The sequence below is a fragment of the Pogona vitticeps genome, chromosome 2, assembly GCF_051106095.1.
Source record: "Pogona vitticeps strain Pit_001003342236 chromosome 2, PviZW2.1, whole genome shotgun sequence".
Taxonomy (NCBI): Eukaryota; Metazoa; Chordata; class Lepidosauria; order Squamata; family Agamidae; genus Pogona; species Pogona vitticeps.
Genome location: NC_135784.1, coordinates 195,830,135 through 195,852,042, shown reverse-complemented (window position 1 = coordinate 195,852,042; position 21,908 = coordinate 195,830,135). Strand labels below are relative to the sequence as shown.

Genomic DNA, 21,908 nt, shown 5'->3' with positions numbered 1-21,908 from the left:
GACTTTTGCTGGTTAAAACCAGTAAACTTGTGTGATTTTTAATTATTTAAAATTTCCAATTCAGGAAGTATTGAGGACCTCAATATTTGGCGGAATGCCTCCTCCCACCTAGATCTACTCGTATTACCTGATCTAGCCAGGAGGGGTGACTGAGGAGCCTAACGCCGAGGGAGGCACGGAAAGAAAAAACAAGACACCGGGCCTTCTCGGCAGTGACTCCCTGGCTTTGGAACACGCTCCCCCCCCCTGAGATTCGTCTGGCCCCCTCGCTGGGCATTTTCAAAAACCAACTCAAGACCTGGTTATATAGACAGGCCTTCCCTCCAGACTCTACGTAATTCTCTCTCTTTCTTTATCTGTTCTGTTTTGTGTTAATGTAAGAAACCGTTACTTTATATTAAAGCTGCGGAAACTATACCAGCTACGGCCCTACCTGGACGAGCGGAGTCTCATGACAGTTACACATGCACTGGTAACATCCCGTATAGATTACTGCAATGCGCTTTACGTGGGGCTGCCTTTGAAGACGGTCCGGCGACTGCAACTGGTCCAGAATCGAGCGCCGCGGCTGGTGAGTGGTGTGTCTGCCAGGGAACATATCAAGCCGATTCTGTATAAGTTACATTGGCTACCAGTTGCTGCCCGGGCCGAATTCAGAGTGCTTCTTTTGACATATAAAGCCCTAAACGGCTTGGGCCCTGGATACCTGAAGGACCGCCTCCTTCCATATGAGCCTACCCGGCAGTTAAGATCTAGCCAGGGGGCCCTTTTGAAAGAGCCATCCCTCAAGGAGGTAAGAGGGACGGCTTGTAGACAAAGAGCCTTTTCGGCAGCTGCCCCCAGACTATGGAATGCCCTCCCAACTGAGATTCGTCTGGCGCTGACACTGATGACATTTCGGCGCCAGGTCAAAACCTTCCTGTTCCAGAAGGCTTTTAACTGAAATAATATTAGCTGTGGGTCCGATGGCAATTTTATATATATTTTAATTGTTGCATATCTTTGTTGTATTTTGGATGCTGTAAGCCGCCCAGAGACCTTTGGGTAGTGTGGGCGGCATATAAAATAAATAAATAAATAAATAAATAAATAAATAAATAAATAAATAAATAAATAAATAAATAATACACAAACACATAATAAAAACGATTATTTATATATATCGTTTTTATTATGTGTTTGTGAGCCGCCCAGAGTAGACTATGTCTAAATGGGTGGCATATAAGCTCAATAAATAAATAAATTATTCACAAGATTTTTTTTTAGCTGCGCCATTACCAATGGTCCCTGAGCAACGTAAAACAAAATAAAAACTTTTAAAAACATTAAAACCATTAAAAACAGGCAATATTATAATAATACCCTATATTAGTATGTGTTAGCCTATTGCAGCCTTTTTGGCACCTTAAAGACCTGGAAGACTGACAGGTTTAATTTGGTCTGAGTTTTCATGGAACAGTAGCCTACTTCATGCATACACCTGACGAAGCGGGCACAAATGTTTGTGCCAAATGAAACTTGCTAGCCATTAGGGTGCCACAGAATTCTTTGTTGTTTCCAATTGTCTTTCTTTCTTTCTTTCTTTCTTTCTTTCTTTCTTTCTTTCTTTCTTTCTTTCTTTCTTTCTTTCTTTCTTTCTTTCTTTCTTTCTTTCTTTCTTTCTTTCTTTCTTTCTTTGGCACGGATGTTCCACAAAAAGACCTTAATCCCTGTGTTGTAAGCCTTGTCATTTCATGAGGTGCTTCCTTTGACTCTTGGGGCGCTCCACCAGAAGACTTCTAGTAAGCTCTGAGAGGCATCCAGCTACTTGCCATTGCTGACCTGGAGTGACTTCTAGGAAGTTGACCCTCAAGATCTTCAGAAGGTCCAGAGAATGAGCATTCCCCAGCCCCAGGAAACAGATACTTGTATTGTATTACTTACATGATCTCTCCCCTTAAATCAACATCTATATCCTCCTAAATGTGCACTGCTTCTAGAGATGGAGTCAGCACCTTGGATTTAAATATGCATTGGTGTCTTGCCTAGTGAGGCTATCTGCTTGGATGCTCCTATCAATGCCTCTAAATAAAGAGTTGGAAAAATTACTTTTTGGACTAGAACTCCCAGGATTTCCTAACTGCATCGTTAGTGCCACGTAGGTGAGGGGCTGTCTCAGAATTCTAGCTAAGGAAAAAAAACTTTACCAGGTTCTGAAAGACACAACAAAAAGGCTGATCTATTTTGGGACCTGCGGTGCTAAAAAGCAACTTCACATATCTAGCCAAGATTTATAGCTGCTTTCACTATTAAAAATATATACACAATCTCCAGGCCAAACCCCAGTAACCTTTAAGTAGTAGCTGGTGGCAGTTGTACTGGAAACATTGGCAAAGCAGGGACTCACTGCTTGGGAACAAAATGGGATAAAGTGAAATGTGCATTAATAAAGAGCAGGCGTCAGGCCAGGGCAGTCTGTTAAAACAGTCTCGGAATCTCTTCAGCCCCCAGAGTCAGCTCTCAGTGGAGAAGGATTTTTTGGAGGCTGGGAAAAGAGAGTTTAACATTTCCCTGACATTTTACTGCATACTTTTGCTTTTGCTTCTAAAATATCCTGACTCCACTTGGCTGCCAGGGATTGGATAAGAGCAGTGTAGCTGGTCCAGGAACAACTGTAATGGTAAAGCTGTGTCATTCTTTAAAGAAATCATTTGCTGCACAGCTGCAGAACAGTCAGCCAGACACGAGTGGCTTTTCATATTAATTTGATAAAGTTAGGGGCCTTTCAGAAATGCCACTCTTTGCTTTGTGCCCAATTCCTCCATCTTTTATGTTTCTGCATCTTCTCTCCCACTCTTCTTTCCCTTTGTCACCTGCCACCTCCCTCCCCCTTGTAGGGTGCTTTCACTTCTTCCCTCTCTTTTCTCTCCAGAGTGATGGCATAGCGCTAATCTGAAAAAACACTCATCTGAAAAACGTTTCAAATCAAGTCATTCCCACTGTGGACATCATTGCTTATTGGGAGCCCCACGGCCCTCTTGGACAGAGGAAGTAATGTGGCTTTGACAGGGACAGAGAGATGGAAAAATTTGCAGGGGGAGACAGGGCAGGAGAAATGAAACATCATCCGAATACTTGGAAGTTTCCAGTAAGGTCAGTGCACAACCTGGTCCTTGATGTGAAACAAACATTGCCTCTGGAATACTCCTACATCCCTGAGCATCTAATCCTCACCAGACCAACATAATGTTTTAGCATTATTTATTTATTTTAAAAGGGACATGGTGGCGCTGTGGGTTAAACTGCAGAAGCCTCTGTGCTGCAAGGTCAGAAGACCTGCAGTCGTAAGATCGAATCCACGTGACGGAGTGAGCTCCCATCGCTTGTCTCAGCTCCTGCCAAGCTAGCAGTTCAAAAGCATGTAAAAATACGAGTAGATAAATAGATACCACTACGTTGGGAAGGTAACAGCAATCAGTGTCTAGTCGCGCTGGCCATGTGACCACAGAAACTCTTCGGACGAACGCTGGCTCTACGGCTTGGAAACGAAGATGAGCACCACCCCTTAGAGTCAGACAAGACTGGACTAAATGTCAAGGGGAACCTTTACCTTTACTATTTATTTAAAAAATAATAATTTAAAAGGACCCAAGGCATCTTGCATCAGAAACGGACAATATTTAAAAGCTAAAAATAGTAAGTATACAAAAAAAAAATTAAAAAATTAAAAACCTACACTGAAACAGTAAACAAAATCATTTCCAAACACACATTCAAAGCAGTAAGGCACAACGACCCATTTAGAAAGATCTTTGTCTGTTTCTGGAAAGACAGCAAAGATGGGGCACCCCAGCCTCCTGTGGGAGGGAGTTCCTGAATCTGGGAACGGTGGCAGAGAAGGCGTTCTCCTGTGTCCTCACCAAATACACCTGTGAAGGTGATGGGGCTGAGAGAAAGGCCTCCTCTAAATGATCTTAATACTCAACAGGCTCATAAAGGGAGGCACAGTCCTTGAGATAGCTGGGACCCAGTCTCTTCAGGGCTTTATAGGTTAAAAGCAGCCCTTTGAATTGTGCCTGGAAATGGGTCGGAAGCCAGTGGAGCTGCTATAACAGAGGAGTTACGTGATCCATGATTTGGAATAGCAAAGACATATGTTACAAAAATACCCGTGAATATGAACCACATGAGCAATAGCTGTTATCCACCATCCATCAGATCTTGGTCATTGTTAAGATGGCCACATGTAGGGCAGATAGTAATTCATTTGAAAGCCAGCTTTTTAGAGATGTCCTCTACCTGAAGATTTGTGCAGTCCAAATCTGATTTAAAGAGGAAGAACCATAAGGAGGGAGATCAGGGACTCTGAAGTTGCTCTTCTACGGTTAACAACACCTGGGCAACAAAGCCAATGGGTACACCTGGTCATTTCTAATTTTGCCTCTCTCTATACCATGCAGCATATTCAGTTCTATGGAAACTGATGTCCTCTTCTGTCCTCCTTTTGGGTGATGCATGTCCTTCTTTAATGCCACTATGGTTGTTGCGCCACTGAAGGGAATAATTTGTACTAAGCAACCGTTTGGTGGCACATTCATCGCACCATAGTTGGCCACAACAGTTGACTTTCCCCACTGCTCCTGCTTCAGGTACTTCATGCCATCCTGTCAAGGGAGTGGCCCTTTCCTCCCACAAGTCGGTGCATTCCTTGAGTTCCAACCCAGGTAAGTCACCACCGCACGTGTCTTCCTCTGCTCAACATGTGGCTGCATTTTCCCCCAAACGTCCAAGGATGTATTCTGCTCAGATGTTCAGGGCGTGGGCACTGATGGGGCGAAAGGCTTTGGTGGAGGAGCTGAAGTTGCAACCAGCACCTCCCTCCCTTTTCTCTTCCGGCGCATGCATAATTCATCCCCAAGGGGAAGCAACTTTGTGGTTCATTAGGCAACTGGTAGAATGACACTTGCTATGGCAATAGCCCAGCAGAGCTCACGAAACTTACTTTGGCAAGAGGGTTGTCTTGGAAGGACTGCAGCATCTCGCCTCTCTCCCTCTCTGTCTTTCTCTGGCTGCCTCTCCCCATTATGCGCCAAGCCCAGTGAAGGGAGCCAAGAATCTGCACCCTCTGTGTTCTCTCACTCTTTCGCCTGCTTGTAAGGAATCCGCTTTGTTTTATGAGACCAGAAGGGGAATTGCAAACCAGAAGAGTTTAGCAGATAGATTGGGAGACTTCTCCCCCCCTCCCACATCTTCTTCACCGCAGAAGCAAGTGGACTGCCAAACCTGAATTGCCGGCAGGGAGAGCGACTGAACTACTAAGCAGTTGCTGTGGGTTTCAGCCTGCCTGTGCTGCAAGTTTTTCAAGTCACACACCTGCCTGTCACACACCTGCCTCTCTCTCTCTCTCTCTCTCTCTCTCTCTCTCTCTCTCTCTCTCTCTCTCTCTCACACACACACACACACACACACACACACACACACACACACAGTCTAAAGGTGCCATTTGAGGTAACCGCCTGCACTCATACTTAAACGTTTGGCTGGAACATCGACTGCTTAAAGAAGATCCAGTTACTTACCAGGTAAGTGCCAGATTGATCAAAGTATATTGATGGGGCCTAAATCCCAAGGTGAACTTTTACTGTCTTCACACTTCTCCGATGGAGGCAGAAAACAAGCCGGAAAGGGAATCTAAATTTTGATGACAAGAGACAAGGGGGAGACCAGAGGGAGGGAAAAGGTAAGATATATTTCAGTGGGTGTTTTCTAAAGGTGTACTTGTATGAACATGACTGATTGGTGATGGTTATTCCAATATATTTCAGTAGTTCTTTGGGATAGTCACCCATGTAATGGTGCCTGCTATTGAATAGTAGCATTTGATCGTTGACACGAGATGGTATTTAATATTTCATTGCCGGCTATGCGAGGTAATTCATATTTGATGCCGGCAAAACAGTGAAGATTTGTTAGCAAGTCCAAAGTACTCGGATTTCAAATTGAACACTCGAAGTTGAAATGTGAGTTTTACCCACTCAAAATCCAAGGGGCAGAACGGAAAAAATTGTAAGATGTTCAAACAGAACTGCTGGATAGCTCAGTAGTTTAGGCATCTGGCTATGGAGGCAGATGTTGGGAATTCAGTTCCCCACACTGTCTCCTTAACAGAGGCTGAACTCAATGATTCGGGGGGGGGGCGTCTCTTCCAGCTCTGCAGTTCTAAGACGCTAAGTATATGTGAATATTTATATCAGTGTCACAGTGTCATATTGGATACTCGCCTAGTCTGAAACACACTAACCTGAAGTTTCTGAGGCATCCTTGTAATAAGACAAGTGTAGTGAAAATTATTGCACCTCTTGTGAAAATCTGTTCATTCCCAGTGTACAGACAGAACAGGGGGAAGCAGGGTCATGTCCTGAATAGCAAAACTAATCTGGAGGCCACATAATTCCCTTCCAACACAACCTGTCAGCCAACTGCAAAATTCAGACCTGTTTCTCCAGCTGCCCAAACTGAAATACCTAAAACGCCTCTTCGATAGTCCAACATCTTAAACCAGCTTTAGTGACAGCAGGAATTGGGAATCAGTCCCATCCAGCTCAGTGGACAGAGAGAGACCTGTGTCGGTTGGTGCATCCATCAGAAGCAGGGTTTCCCACTTGTTGGTCTTCGTATGTTCTTTGACTACAACTCCCAAAATCCCTGACTATGGGGCATGATGGCTGAGGCCTCTGGGAGCTGACATCTGATATCCGAGCATCCAAGTCCAGGGACCACTGATCGAAAAAGAGTGGGTTGAGACATTCTGATTGATGTTGTTTGTTCATTGCTTTTTTTTAAAAAAAAAAAGCCACTGCTTGTTTTTCTTGCCAGTATCCCCCGTGTGCTTTCAGAGCACAGAGTAAAGACTAACACTACAGTATTTCAGTACCAAGTGATCCCCTGTGAAGGAAACAGAGGTGTTTCCCTATAAAGATTCTCTCCGCTTTTGTTTGTAAGGGCAGCACTTGACGACCATTTGTCCTGCGGAGGGTGGAAGGAGGAGGAAATAAACAGAGGCTAAGAATAGCCATTTGACTGATGTGAGGGAGGCCGCAGGATCCTTGCAGCCCAGCGGAAAGGGCGCCAAACACAGCAGTAGGGTGGTGGACTTCAGAGGAGCATGCATTATTCAGACCATTGGATTCTGAGGGAGGGAGAAAGACAAACGAGCATCACGGTGTCTCTTTCTTCCTGGTGACATGAGAAGCTGGCCATTGTATCTGCAACACAACAACCGACCAAATACCTGCCGGGGTTCAACTAAGCCTTTGGATAAAACGATGTTTGTTTGATGCCCCAGCTGCTGTTCCCTAGGCTGCCAGCGCAAAAAGTAACTGTAGAGAGAAACCTCATAGAGGCAGAAAGGTGGCCAGTGTGGTTTTGCAAGGCCTAATTTAGGAGATCAGGTATCAGATGTCCTGTTCCAGCACTTCCAGCCTCTGCCCACACCAATGTGCCAGGGCCCTTGTTCTATGTCAGTTGAAGGTGAGGCAAGTTGTTCAGCTAGGTTGTAAGGCCCCCCTCCCAGTAGCAGTCAGGATTAAATTATTACAAGAGTGTTTATGGTGGTGACAATTGTCTGCCAAGTCATCAGTGTATGTTTCACTGTGAGTTGAAGAACCACTTTTTTAAAAAAAATGCAAATAGATTTGTTCCTTTGAGATTCACACCTGAAAGGGCAAACCTGTTTATTTCTTCATAGTAATATTGTCATTCAGGACAGAACTAAATATAGGGTGTGAGTGCATGGGAGATGTTTTTCTTGGTTGCAATGATGTAATGTGAAGGCTTCAAGTAAAATTTCCTTTTGCTATGCCATAAAAGAGACTTGCAGGGGAGAATAGCTGCAAGTTCTCCAGAGTCCATTCCCTTCTCATTAACTGGCATTTAAAATCCCAGTAACTCACTCTGAGATATTTGTAGGAAAAAGAATAAAAACATTTCTTATAGTTACTAGAAATTACAGATTTGTGCATGCTGCTTTCTTCACTGCACACATACTGAGCAACCAACTGAACAGATCCTCAGCAAACAAACAGCTGCCACAACTCAGGAAAGAGAAGGAAAAAGGACTCAGCAGAGAGGTGGGATTTTCTTTGCATTCAAAGAATGGAAGAAATGATCAGTTAGTGCTGGGCAGATAATTACCTCAGCACAGAAAAGTCCCTCCCAGTCACACAAACTATAGGTAGTGTGCAAATTTGCCAGTACAACTTCAACAAATCAAGGGATAGGAGAGGGGAACTTAACCCCATCGCTTCTTTGCCATTTTTAAGAGGCCATTTTCCTTAGCTAGAACTCCAAAGTGGAAGTGATAGGTAAAACTTATTTTAGGGGGGAAACATGTTTAGTGATCTTGCAAAAAAAAATTATTTTCAGAAATAAGATTTACTTTGTTATGCATGATTCCAAAATTGTAGATACATATGAAGCTCTTATTTTCAATTTAGAAATAACCCAAATGATGTATAAGATCCTCCTTTTAATGTGTTTTCACAGTTATATAATTTTCACTGTTGGAGACAGCACTCCTAGAAATGGATTTACTAAATACTGTATATGCTTTTTATGTGGTAGGGGATACTCTTGAGGAAAGCATTTGCAAAGGGCATGGTAGCAATTGAGTATTTCTTTTTTCTGTGGTGCACTATTATCTTGAATATCTCCTCAGCTCCTGCATTTTCCCATTATCTCAGCAAACGCAGGACAAGGGCGGCATGCTTGCTCAGATGTCTTTGAACCTTCACTTTGTAGAATAAATAGGTTGACAGAGATATATTTCTGCCCTGAGTGCTAACTCCACTTGTTCTAACACACCCGTGTGGGTATGGGTATGAGTGTGTGTGTGTGGGGAGAGAGGAAGAGAGAGATGTCCCTGTGCTCTCTCTTAAATGGATGCTGCAACTTAGAGTGGTCACTCTGTCCACACCGTTGATAGGAATTGCCTCCTACTGTCTCAACTTGCTTTGTTATTCCGATTTCCACTTAAGATCGTCAGCTATTTTGAAGCTACCTGGTTTGAATAATCACATTTCTACTGATCAGGCCAAACGAAATTTAGACAGAAATGTTGGGCGCACAGTGCAGGAAGAAGTTGCGTTTTGGTTTGCTAATGGTTTGTCTGTCCATGTGTTGGTTTGCACGCCTGGAGAGGCTGGTGTCGGGCATTCGCAGTATAGGACAGGTGCATGCTGGGAGAAGACAGTGTGCTGGGAATGCAAATAGATGTGCTCTGTACTCCCACACCTAAACTCCACCTTTCCTAAGAAGTCGATGTGTGTGGCTGTTGCCACTTTACAAGGTGAATCTTGAGATTCGTTCCCTTTCCTGTTGGTCTCCTCCTACAGTAAAAGCCAGGTGCTTCCCTCTTAGGCGAGCAACTGCCTATTGTCTCATCCCTGACTACCTCTTAGCTAAGCAGGTCAACACCTATGGAAAAGCCTGGGAGGCAATCTGAGAATGAGCTGCAGAAACCTGGACTGTGGATGTCCCTTTAAAGGCCATTTAGCCTGGAGGAATTCCTTGCCTAAAACAGAAGAGCTTATTCTTTTCCCTTGAACATCTCTCTGATTTTCCCAAACTGTCTCTAGTATCCTTTCCCTTTCAGAAGCAAAGTGCACCACACACACACACACACACACACACACAGAGAGAGAGAGAGAGAGAGAGAGAGAGAGAGAGAGACAAACAGACAGACAGACAGACAGACAGACAGACAGACAGACAGAAAACACATAGGAAGATTGGCTGGTTGTTAAGAAAACTGTAAACAACACGTCCAGGATTTCAGATTCTTCAACAAAACAGCAGTCTTCTTAGTTTGGGGCAATTAAGTGCCATTTGAGTAAATGAGCAATTTGTATGATTTGTGCAAAAATGGCTATAGAGTAATGAGCAAGTATAGAGTAATGAGCAAGAATGAACAATTTTGCACAGAACATTTGTCCTGCCGATGTGAAAATGCTTTCAAAAATACCAGGAAATTCCTTATACATCTCATCAGTGAAGAGAAGAATATTACAGGTCCTTTTCCTCCCTACGAGGATTTGACAAACAAGGATTTACATCCCTATTGAATAACAAGTGAACAAATGCTGACTGAAATCCTGTTGCACAGCTCCATGTGCACAGTAGTGATGATGTCATCAGCATTGGCAAATCATCCCTGATTAAAGGCTTCCTTTGGTGCTTTGGGGGTTTATGGAGCACCATTGCATTGTGTATGAGTTATATACACCATGAAATAGCCTTTAACCAGTCTTGATCTGCCTTTACTCAGTAACAATTTGCCACTGATGATGCTGCCATCTTCATTGTGCATGCGGAGCTGCGCAACAGCATTTCAGCCAAAGAATAGTCAAATGGAAAAAAACACACAAGAACGGTCTGAGGTCCACCCAGATCAGCCCAATATATTGAAGAAAAAACATAGGCCTGTTGTTTCTTGTCTCTTATTGCTACAGTGCCCCCTCTGTCATCCACCCCTTCCTCATTAGGCAAATCTCTACTTCTGTTACACTAGAAGAAAACACTGTGCTAATACTTGCATGCCCTGCTGTCCTGTTGCTCTGCTTTGGAAGACACCATTCAGCAAATTAATATGCAGAGACGCACATGGTCTATTCTTCCTTGAAGTGGGGGGGCCTGAGTACAGCTATTCTTTCCCCAAGATGCATTGTGAGCCAAAGGCTAGCGGGAGAAACACTGTGTTGGCAGCAAGAGAGAAGAGCAAGCAACAAAGCTGTGTTCCTGGAAGAGAGGTTAGGCTAGGATTAAGTTTCTATTCAAAACTGGGACAGAGCAGTCCCCAAACAGCTTTGAGTGAATAAACCCAGTGTACTGTGATGCTCCGTCCTCAGTAGCGCCTGGTCAATTGGTCATTGTTAGCAGGTTACTAGCGATCGCTGCCTGATGGGTAGCAAAATTACAGAAGTCTGGCTTTTAGATGGAGAATTGGAAGAGACACCTGCAGATGTAGAAAGGACATTGCTCTCCTTCAGTATCCTAATTTGCATCAGTTTTATTATGCAAAGCTTGAGTTTCATGCTTTAAAACACCCATTTCAGACCAAGATCTCAATCACCCCTGCCAAAACAACCTGAGTTATACCGATTTGGCTATTTTTTAGATTGTTCCATAATTTTCCATTCACAGGATGCACAGCCAACATTGATTCATTTGCCTCAGCGAGTGTTTATTTCCCCTCACCAGGAGGGTGGTTTTTAAATTGTATGGATGATGTATTGCTTCGTTATTTCAGTGTGTATGAATGTTGCTGTCATTTTATTTCCTTTACAAAGGAGTTGGGTTTCTGGCCACTTCATGGTCACTGCGCTTGTACCCTGGCCCCTTTATTAATATTTTTTAAAAGAGATATTGGTAAGCTGCTTGTTTTTTGCTAACAACATGAATACATTGCTCAGAAGGAGACAGCTCAAAGAAGACAGCCTTCTCTTCCCCCCCCCCACCACACATCCCATGTGGGTGAAAGGAGAGAAACATTTCCTGCTTTGAATGGTAAAGAAAGGGGTGTAGCATTAATGTCTACCTTCTCTCTCTTTCTAAAACCCTGGTCTTCACAATACACATCCTCCTCCTGATACTGTTCAACAGGGAAAAGAGAAATGAAAGCCAAGAACTGAGAGGGAGAGAGATGCAGGGAAATAAGGAAAAGCGGATGAGTGAGTAAAGGAGGGAAAGGAAAAGGGGAGGAGGAGAGGAGACAGGTCCTGCTTTATTGCTCTATTGATATAACACTTTTGTAGTTTTTTTTAAAGGACAAGAAGGGCCCCCCCCAGTTGCCCGAAGAAACAGTAGAGAAAATGAACTGATACAAAACTAAAGAGCAGTGTAGCCTCCTATAAGGGTTCAAAAAGACATACTGTAAATGAATTGATGCAGTTAAAAACAATGTGAACGCTCCCACCTGACCACTGAAAAAATGTATCAGTACAACAGCAGTATGAAAAGAATTGGTATAACCAGGGTTCTTTTCTTACGTGTGATTGAGGCCTCAATTAGGAAACAAATGGCAAATACTGACATGCTTGAAAAGACCTTCACACACAGGGCAAAGAATGGACAAGGATATCCAGCAGTGCCTGTCAATACCTATTCAGTAAATAAGTGGCAAATCTTCACAGCTATATTTCCATTCAAATGTCCAGCATTTATTTGGTGGACCCTTTGCTAGTTATTCATTTGATTGTAGATTTCCATGGATGGATTCTTCTCTCATTCCCTTCATTTTGGTGCACTATGAATCTTCCCTGATCTTGAGCAAAATATTGGGAGGTGGCGATGCTCACTTATACATGTTCCCAGAAGTGGAAGACAGGCCTCTGGTGTCACTCAAACAATGGTACACAGAAGTGACATTAATTACGCATTTTATTTTTGCTTCCTGAGTTTCCACCATGTTGAAGGACAAGGAAAATCTAGATGCAGAGGATTATAGAATCCACAGAAATGGAGCAGGGAAGACAAGAAAGAGTCTTCACACAAATCTCTTGTCCTGAATTTGTGTAGAAGCTGTCCCCACATACCGTTAATGCTGCAGTTTGGAGTCTTTCCTCCTGCAGTAGAACCACTAGGACCCAGGTTGGGACTTGCTGCATCCATGTCTATCTATCTGTATGTCGTGGTGTGTGGCACAATTGGGTATGAGTATTCTGAGATGCTTCAAAGAAGCACATGATTTGTTTCTGCCCATAGTTATGCTACAGGATGCTTGGTTTGTGACACAGGGAGAATCACTTTTCAAGGGTACAAAAAGTTTCTGTAGTGTTATTTTGGTAGCACTGTCTCTAATAGCCTAATAATATTGCCACAGAGCCAGTGGTTTTAGATGACTTTGGACACAGAATACATAATCGATTTCTTTTTATAGCTTGTTCCTCTGATAACATTAAGAAAAACAATTTCCTCCTTTTTTAACCCTTTCCACATCACTGTTCCTATTTTTGGAATGCTGGTACAGCAAGTATATACCTCTGTTACACAACACAATAATATCTACCTATGGTTTCACAGACCTTCAGGGGACTTTGGGTGAAAAGCATCTCAGATAATTGCCAAATACACTGAAGGGAAAAAACTGAAAAGTGGGAGGACAGCAACTGTGTAAAGCAGGTTGAAAATCCCTTTAAAATTTCTTAGTTCTCTGCCATTGTGTGTAGAGAGCAATGTTCTTCTGGTGTTAAAAGCAGGGTAGCGAAAAATTCACTCCAGCAATCCTATGCAAAATTCCAGGTGGGCTAATTTTAATGAATGTCCACTATTTGATGAGTATCCACAGAATATTTGTACATTGTGTTTGCATCTAGTTGTACATACAGGTAATTACTGATCAGTATCCTATTGTTTACATAAACCCACATAACTTCAGTGGTGTAAATCACAGCAGCAAATTGCCTCTAGTTCAAGAGGCACTGCTTATATTCCTCATCACTTACCAAGTCACACAACTCTTACGTGACAGAGAACACAAGTGTCTACTTCTCAACTAGTGCGAATTTGATGCTGTGATTTATGCCATTGTGCTTATACCAGTGATTATATGCAATAGGATTCTGGCTGATATTTAACAGCTGAAGTGTGATGGATCTGGGCAGTTGTCATCTAAGCGTATCTGGCATCTGACAATATTTTACTGAGACATTAAATGACATCTAAAAATTGACTATATTTGATCATTGACATATCATGGCTCTCAACATTTTAACAATTGTCAGCTTATGAGAATCCCTGCTGGACACTTGCCAAAAACAAAATCAAGAGTTGTCAATTCATCTGTAACACTCTTGACTTTGGATTTTATGAAAGAGAATTTAGTGTTCAAAACCCAAATTCCCATTTCAGCATTTCGCATTTAAACACTGAGTTACAAAGTTGAAACCTTTTTCAGGAATTCGACAGTCAGTGATAAGCAAGAGAGTCACCGGCCAATAAACTTTGTACGGAGCCTAAATCCACTGTCTTCACCTCTTTCTCACCAGCTCCCTTGGGCAAAGTGGGCAAAGAAAAAGCTAGCAAACTTGTGTAACAGGAAGATGTCCGCTGAAAAGACTGTCAGCCCAACAGAGGAACAACTGGAAATCCTGGAGTATAACTTCAACAAAGTGAACAAGCACCCTGACCCTGCCACCCTTTGCCTCATTGCGGCCGAGGCGGGGCTGACTGAGGAAGAGACTCTGGTGAGTGAACAGCTGCCCAGCCAGAAGGCTTAGCTCCATCTCCCGAATCCCACAGAAACCTCCTATTCGATGGTGTCAGTATTACTACGGGCTGGTTCATATGTGTGTCTTCAGCATTTGATGGCCGTCACAGTATTGCAAGTAGGGATTCACTTGTATTTTCTGGTTTCCACTAAAACCAGACATTCTCCCTCAGGAAGAAACTGAGGGGTGACTACACAGAGGGGAAAATGTAAAAGGATTTGTTTTGAATTCACAACATGTCAGTACTATGAATTCAATAATAAAAACTCAAGGATTTTAGCCAGAGTGGTCAAACAGAGAATGAGTAAAAATGAAATAACTGCAGTAAAATCTGAAAGAGGCAGGCTAGTTGAGTGGGATAAAAATGTAAATAAATGTAAATGTAAATACATCAGCCATTCTCAACAGGGGCTGTATGGCCTCCTGGAGAGTCCTAGCACATTTGAAAGGGGCCACAGACTGGAAACAATTCTTCAACATCAACTTATTAGGTTCATTGTGCAACTTAACATAGTCCTGATTTGGCCTAAATTTCTTTCACATTGGGGTTATGACCGTGGCCAAAACATGTTGAGAATGTCTGCTCTAGATATTAATAAGCTTCCAAGATTTCTATATATATCTGAGTTAAATCATGGTAAAAATGGCCAATTTTCATTGAATCTTTAAAATTATGTCCACTTAATGGTGTGCATAGAGACCTCCTTAACCAATAAGTTACAGCTGGAGAAAAAAATCAGAGAGGTAATTAAAAAAATAAAAACTGATAAATCTCCAGGAACAGATGGACTCCCAGCAGAATTCTATAAAAAAATTTAATACTGATTTGATATTACATCTTATATCTTTATTCACTGATGTACTGTCTGGGGGAACTATACCAACCAGTAGGTCACAAGCCAGGATTGTGACAGTTGTAAAATCAGGAGGGGATCCTGCCCAATTGACTGCCTATAGACTTATCTCATAGCTGAAGCAGGACCTTAAGAGCTTCATGCCAATCATAAGAAAAAGAATTAATAGTTTTGTTATATCTATCTCCAAAGACCAAACAGGCTTTATGTCTGGTAGTCAACCTACCAATACTATTAGAAGGGCACTTAATATAATCCACCATTATCATCTACACAAAAAAAACCAACAACATAATATTATTAGCAGTTCATGCTTTAAAGATGTTTGACCACACTGAATGACAATATTTGTTTAAACTGTTGGCCAAGCTTAATTTTGGATCTGCTTTTGTATCCCTTATATTTAGATTTGGAAACCAACTCTCAAGCATTTACAGTGGTGCCTCGCTTAGCGATGTTAATTCGTTCAGAAAAAATCGCTGCTAAGCGATTTCATCGCAAAGCGTAATAAAAAAGCCCATAGAAACGCATTAAAACGCGATTAATGCGTTCCTATGAGCTTAAAACTCACAGTTGAGCGAAGATCCTCCATAGCACCGCCATTTTTGGTGCCTCTAGGGCGAGGAATCCGTCCCAAAAAACAGCGGGCGGCCATATTTTTTCCCGGCGCCCATTTTGAAACAGCCGATCAGCTGTGTGAAAATGGGGGCTTTGTGATGATCGCTTCCCTGCGATCAAAAATACCCCATAGGGAACATCACAAAGTGATCACTTTTGCGATCGCAAAAAGTCCATCGCAAAGCTATTTCGTCGCTAAATGGAGCAATCGCTATGCGAGGCACCACTGTATTAATATTACTGGATATGACTCTACTCCAAGTACAATGGATAGAGGAACAAGGAAGGGATGTGCCCCTCGCCATTTTCCTTCCTCTCACCTATTTACTTTCACAGTCAGACTTCTCGTAGAATTTATACAAATAAATTCAGACATTGAAGATGAATGGCGAAACACATTTGATTAATCTATTCTCCTCTTCCCTTCTAATCCAGAAAGGGCTGTGCTCATCCTGAAATATTTGTTTGACCTATATCAAACTTATAGATAATAATATTTGTGCCCATTAAGTCAATTTTTTCCAGGGTTTTCTAGGTAAACAAGACACAGATGTAGTGTACCATTCCATTCTTCTGGGGGTGCTCTGGGACTGTACAGCTGGCCCAAAGCCACACAGGCTGGCTCTTCCAGGAGACACAGTGGAGAATTGGACTCCCAGCCTTTGGCTCCACATCTATATACCTCAACCACTGAGCTATCCAGCTACATGTAGCTTATTTCAAACTTATACAGGACTAAAATTAATTATGCTAGATCCAAACTTCTATGTATAAACATACCACTTCTTCTATAGCCTGACATTCACAGTATGTTCAACTACATTTTCCAGGCTAAATATATAGGTGTAATTTTGACTGCGGATATAAATCAACTACTTTGAAAACTTATAAAACTTATAAAATATTAGATAACTAAGTTAAAATTAAAATGGAAAAATGGAAAGATCTTAGGCAGTCACTACTTGTCAGAATAGGAATTGTTAAAATGTTTATTCTACCAAATTTTGATTTTTATCCCAAACAATACCTAGAGTCCAACTATATTTGATTCACAAATGGCAAAGGTAATCTGAGAATTTTGTGACTGGGGGGGGAAACAGATTTTCTAAAGCAGTTATTTACACTTCAGCATCTAGAGGAAGACTGGTAGACTGATTAGTCCCTCTCAAACTTTTCAGTTAAAGCAATTAGTTCAGATAACTGGAGAGGCTAATTCAACATCATGGGTCAACATGGAGAGTGGAGATCCAAATCAGACACAATATTCTCCCTCACCATTTAAATCTCAGATTTTTCACATTATTCAATTGGAAAATCCTTTCCTAGGTGCTACGTATAATGCACAGAAGCACCCGGTCAAACTATTGGCCTCCTCCTCTCTTTGTCCATTCCTGAATCATCCACAATTCTATTCTGAAGAGAAGATCAACCAATATAAAACCTGGAGACCTAGTGTCTTTAGAACGTGAGCTATCTTTGACAATAAATCACCAATCTGTAGTGATGCCCTCCAGATACACTTCAAGGTGGGAATTCTATTTGGTGTCTATAGTTCAAGGTGCAAAGTTTTCTTAAGCAAGTTATGCACATTCAGGGACCACCAAGACCACTAAGGCCATATGAAGAACTTTGTGTTTCATCTGCCAATACAACTAGAGGACAGGCATTACAAAATATATGAATGGCTATTGGAATAAATGCATAGAAAAATAAAGGGATTAAAAATGATATGGGAAATGGATCTTAATTCTTCAGTCTTGGATTCTGATTGGGAAAATATTTGGTCAGTGTTCCCTTTTAAATCAACTTCTGCCTAGTTCTGTGAAAATGCATTAAAGATAATATATCAATGATATTTAACCCCTGTTAAATTACGCAGATTTAATAGTATTCAGCCAGCAACATGCTGGAGAGGATGTGGTTGATGTGACTCATTCAATCATCTGTTGTTGGAGTGGCTTTTTAGAATCCAGCTTGAACATCAGGTATTTATCGAACCATATAAGGTAGAAGGTAGAAGCCTTTGTTACAACACCTTGAGCATCTCTTTGCTTGCATAGAAAATTAGATCAATGGTTCTGTAGTTACTGAAGTCTTTGGCATCTCCATTCTTGGGGACTAGAATGTGTATTGAACGTTTGTAGTCTTTGGGCCATTGTTTTGTTTTTCATATTTTGTTGGTATATTCTTGTTAGGATTTTCCAGTTTCAGTCTCTGTGGCTAGAAGTAGTTCTATTGGTATCTCATCTACTCCTGCTGACTTATTTCTTCCCAGTGCTTTCAGAGCAGCTATCACTTCGTTTTCTAGAATAGCAGGGTTTTCTTCTTCTTTTCTTCATACCTGAGCATTGCACTATTTAATGATCACACTGTCTGACTGATGCAGAAGAATTCACTTGCAAAGAAAGTAGAAGTGCAAGTAGCAGAGGAAAAAAGTATGGATTGGGGAGTGTGTGCGCTGAACTGATTCCCATTGGCTTATATACAATATGAATCTAACTATCCCAGTCCTGGACCATTTCCCATATTATTCCTCAAACTGTATGGTTTAACATAGTACAAAGGACAACAGAAACCAAAGGTCTGTAACCAGAGGGAGCCAACTTATCAGTAAGGGTTAACACCAGGGACCTTTTTCCTAGGCTGTCTCTAGCAGGCTAACTGTCCATTTTTCGTTGCCACACAATTCCATGTCCCACAAGAGCCTTACAAGCTACCACAGAGAGAATCTGCAACTTCACATTATTCTAGGGGAAAATTAGATATAGTGAGAACAAAGCTTGCTTTTCATAAACATTACCATTTTCTTATTTTGTTTCCCTCACTACAAAGGCTTTTCCTCCTAGGCTAGAAACAATTTTTTTAGTGGTAACTGGGCTGGAATTCAATTATAGGAGACAAGGGGAAGTATTCCATCTCCACGTCATTTATATATACAAAATGATCATCTGCACTTTATGCAGGAACTGCAGTTGCCCTGTTACGGTCGTCTGGCCCTCACCCAGTATGGTCTTCATTTTGGTGGAACCAGTCTTTGCACACTCAGATCTCTTTCGCCGCATTTGGGGCGATCAAGAAATGAGAAACTGACACATAGCTGGTCTAACAGGATTTTTGCTCTCCCTGTGGTGAACGTCTCACCCTCATCCACGTTATATAATGTGATGAACTTCTTGTTCACAACCTAGTAAGCTTTTGTGCCTCTACTGGCAGCTGCAATTAACCATGATGGATGGGTGGGTGGGTGGGGAGACTTCTCAGGCAGGTTTCTAAGCAGCGAGCAAGTAATTCAGCCAGGAGGTGAGTGGGAACTAAACACTAGGTCCTGACTTTTGTGGGGAATATAATCTCCTGACTGGTTCAAACCGGGTTCCACCTGTGCTTCTTTTCCTTGAGAAAGTAGCATCTTCCTTTGAATCATATCTTTCAGAGGTAGCTCAGCAGAAGCCAGAATGTGCATTTCAGCATTCTGAATGAAGCATGAGATTCCTCCTCAGACCTTCATAATTTTGAAGCAGGCGTCTCTGAAGAATACACATCTTGAATGGGATTTCATTTATTTTCTTTTAGCTCTGTGTCAAGCCCCCTGTTCTAGCCCTCCTTTTTGACTTTGCCTCATTATGTTTCCTTTCCTTATATCCTAAATAAGCAACTGTTTCTCAGCTCTCTAGCGTCCTGATTATTTATTTTCCAAGAATAACAACCTAATGCTTTATTAAGCACTAAGGTCATGTTTTTGCTTTTGTTTTTAGCAATGTCTTCCATCTTCGTCATACTTATTGCAAAAACTCACAGCACTGCTGGGGGAAGGGATTTTTGGTAAGGAAAGACACAGAGGAGAAACGTTTAAACTATGTCTCTCATGCAGAATGGCTCCAATCTGGATCGTTCCCTACCCCACCCCTGCTTTTCTTTAGGAAAAAGAATGGCTAGTGGTTAGCTACACATCTAATTTAAACCATGCAGATGGCATACATGCATACATGGCCTGTAGATCCATTTTGTATTCTGTCAGTGAGAGCAGCATCCGAGTGAATCTCCCCTCCCATAGGCAGAGATCATGGAGGGGGATCTCTTCCCTCATTCCTTCCTTCCTTCCTCTGCAGCCAGAACTATAAGAAGGAAACAGTGTGCTGTAAAGAAGATCCTTAAATAATAATTGTGTGCCGTCAAGTCAATCCTGCTTTACAGTGATCCTTGTCAGAGTTTACTAGGTAGAGAGTACTCAGAGGTGGTTACCCTTCCCTTCTTCTGGGGACATCCCGGGACTGTGCAGCTTGCCCAAGGCCACACAGGCTGCATCTTCTGGGAGGCACAGTGAGGAATTAAATTCCCAACCTCTGGCTTTGCAGACAGAAACTTAACTCACTGAGGTATCCAGAGAGCTAGATCAATAGTTACCTTTCAGGGTAATTATACTGTAATAAAACAACTCCTCAGAATTAAGGAATACACTCATTGTGCTGGTGTAACAAGTGATGTTTTCTAGTTGCTTTCAGGGGGGAAAATAATGGGTATTTAAAATGTATTTTAAAGGCATTCTGTCAGAAATTCTCCATGTGTTATGTCATTCTCAATCCAATACGTTCTCTAGAAAAAGTAATAAAAAGCTACAAGGGACAAGCAGCACAAGAAATAATGGAAGAAGTTACTTTTTCAGCATTACAAATAACAACAGTGGATTACTTCAAATACTGTAGCAAGGAACTGGAGCACTTTTAGACAGCAATGTTCCCATTGCTCCAACGATCACCCCCCTCGGCCATTGTTTTGAGGACTTCACAACTCTCTGCAATCTTTGGGGGAGTGGGCGTGAGGGACCGTGGTGGGTTCAGAATTTGCAGTGATTGCCTTCCTGTCTTCCATCACTGGGTTCCTCATTATCTCACAAACATCCTACAAATCGGAAGAGGCCATCTGTGCATGAAAGTCTTATGCTGGATTATTTGTCCTCCCCCTCTTTCAATCTGCAGTGCAGAAGAATGAAGTGGTAGAGTCCCGAGGGGATAAGACTGGCTTGTACCACTTTAAGCTATGCAGAGTAGATTACATTTTCCATTTTAAAAGTGGGAACCTCTTCTTGCACACAGAAAAAGAGCAACAGGAATCAGTGGACATGACAAGAACCTTTCTCCCTAGTATGGTGGCTTTGTTTACTTGCAAGAGGTTTTCTTTTTTTAAAGGTGGCTATTCAAAAGCCACCTGCCCACTTTCAATTGAAGTTGGTACCGTCCATCTTGCACACATATACCCACTCTCTTCAGGTATTTGTTGACCTGATTCTGCAGCATCCCACACCCCGCTTTCTCCCCCCGCCCGTACATGTAGCCTGCTCAGCAGCTACCCCTTGGTGACGTTTGCTAGTATGTCTATCTTTGCATGCATTTTGCCAGGCAACTCCGTTTCTCCCCATTCACCTGCTGGTTTCTTCTTTCTGTCCCAGAAATGGTTCAAGAAGCGCCTGGCTGAATGGAGGAAATCGGAAGGACTCCCTTCGGAGAGCGGGTCGGTCAGAGACTGAGGCCTTGAACGTTCCTTCTGGAAACAGCCCTGGAAAACTGACAGCCGTTCAGAGATTGCTTCTGCTGTGGAACACCATGAGAATTTGTTCTTTTTCCTGCTATTTAACCTGCTGTACATAACCTGAGAGGAAAATTTACTTTATCAAACCATATGTGCCATTTAATGTATTACTGTATATGATAGAAATGATAAAAGAGAAGCGATGCGTCTCACTGTTTTACAACTGCTTTGGTGTGGTTCATATAACAACAGCCCCATTAATTCCCGAGGAACCTAATCAGAATGGGCAGACTGAGTGCATAAACTTTTCTTCCTCTGTGGTCTGGAAAAACGAGCTCACCGGCACGGTGCAGAAGAAGAACACCCTCCAGAAAACTGATTGCAATAAATAATGTATAAGAAAGAGCATGACAAAAAAAGGGGTGGGGATGACCCACCCTCATATCCATTTCTGGGAGCATTGGTATAGGCAAACAGACGGTCTCTACAGAAGCCCCACCTGTGTCTCGTCTGCACCCTCACTGAACTAGAACAGAAAAATCACATGGTACCCTTGCAGCTCTAGGCCACATGCACTAATCTGCCCTAGGAGACATGCCTGTTCACCCAGCTCTTTCCATTTGCTGACCCTGGTGCTCTCACTGTCTTCCTCCATAGATTCAAATGATTT

At 42.2% G+C, this 21,908-nt stretch overlaps 1 protein-coding gene across 3 annotated transcripts; it reads left to right on the top strand.

The window, feature by feature from the left end:
* The first annotated feature begins 403 nt into the window (after positions 1-403).
* Positions 404-21,461, top strand: HOPX (HOP homeobox). Of its 3 annotated transcripts, XM_078384790.1 has the most exons (4): positions 404-571; positions 4,629-4,703; positions 14,022-14,219; positions 21,159-21,461. In XM_078384790.1, exons 3-4 carry the CDS (start codon positions 14,076-14,078, stop codon positions 21,234-21,236), a joined length of 222 nt encoding a protein of 73 aa, XP_078240916.1. In that variant the 5' UTR covers positions 404-571; positions 4,629-4,703; positions 14,022-14,075; the 3' UTR covers positions 21,237-21,461. The 3 variants fall into 3 exon arrangements, with proteins under 3 accessions (XP_078240916.1, XP_078240917.1, XP_072847957.1); XM_078384791.1 differs by lacking the exon at positions 404-571 and having other exon boundaries at positions 4,566-4,703; XM_072991856.2 differs by lacking the exons at positions 404-571; positions 4,629-4,703 and adding an exon at positions 4,941-5,561.
* The last annotated feature ends 447 nt before the right edge of the window (positions 21,462-21,908 follow it).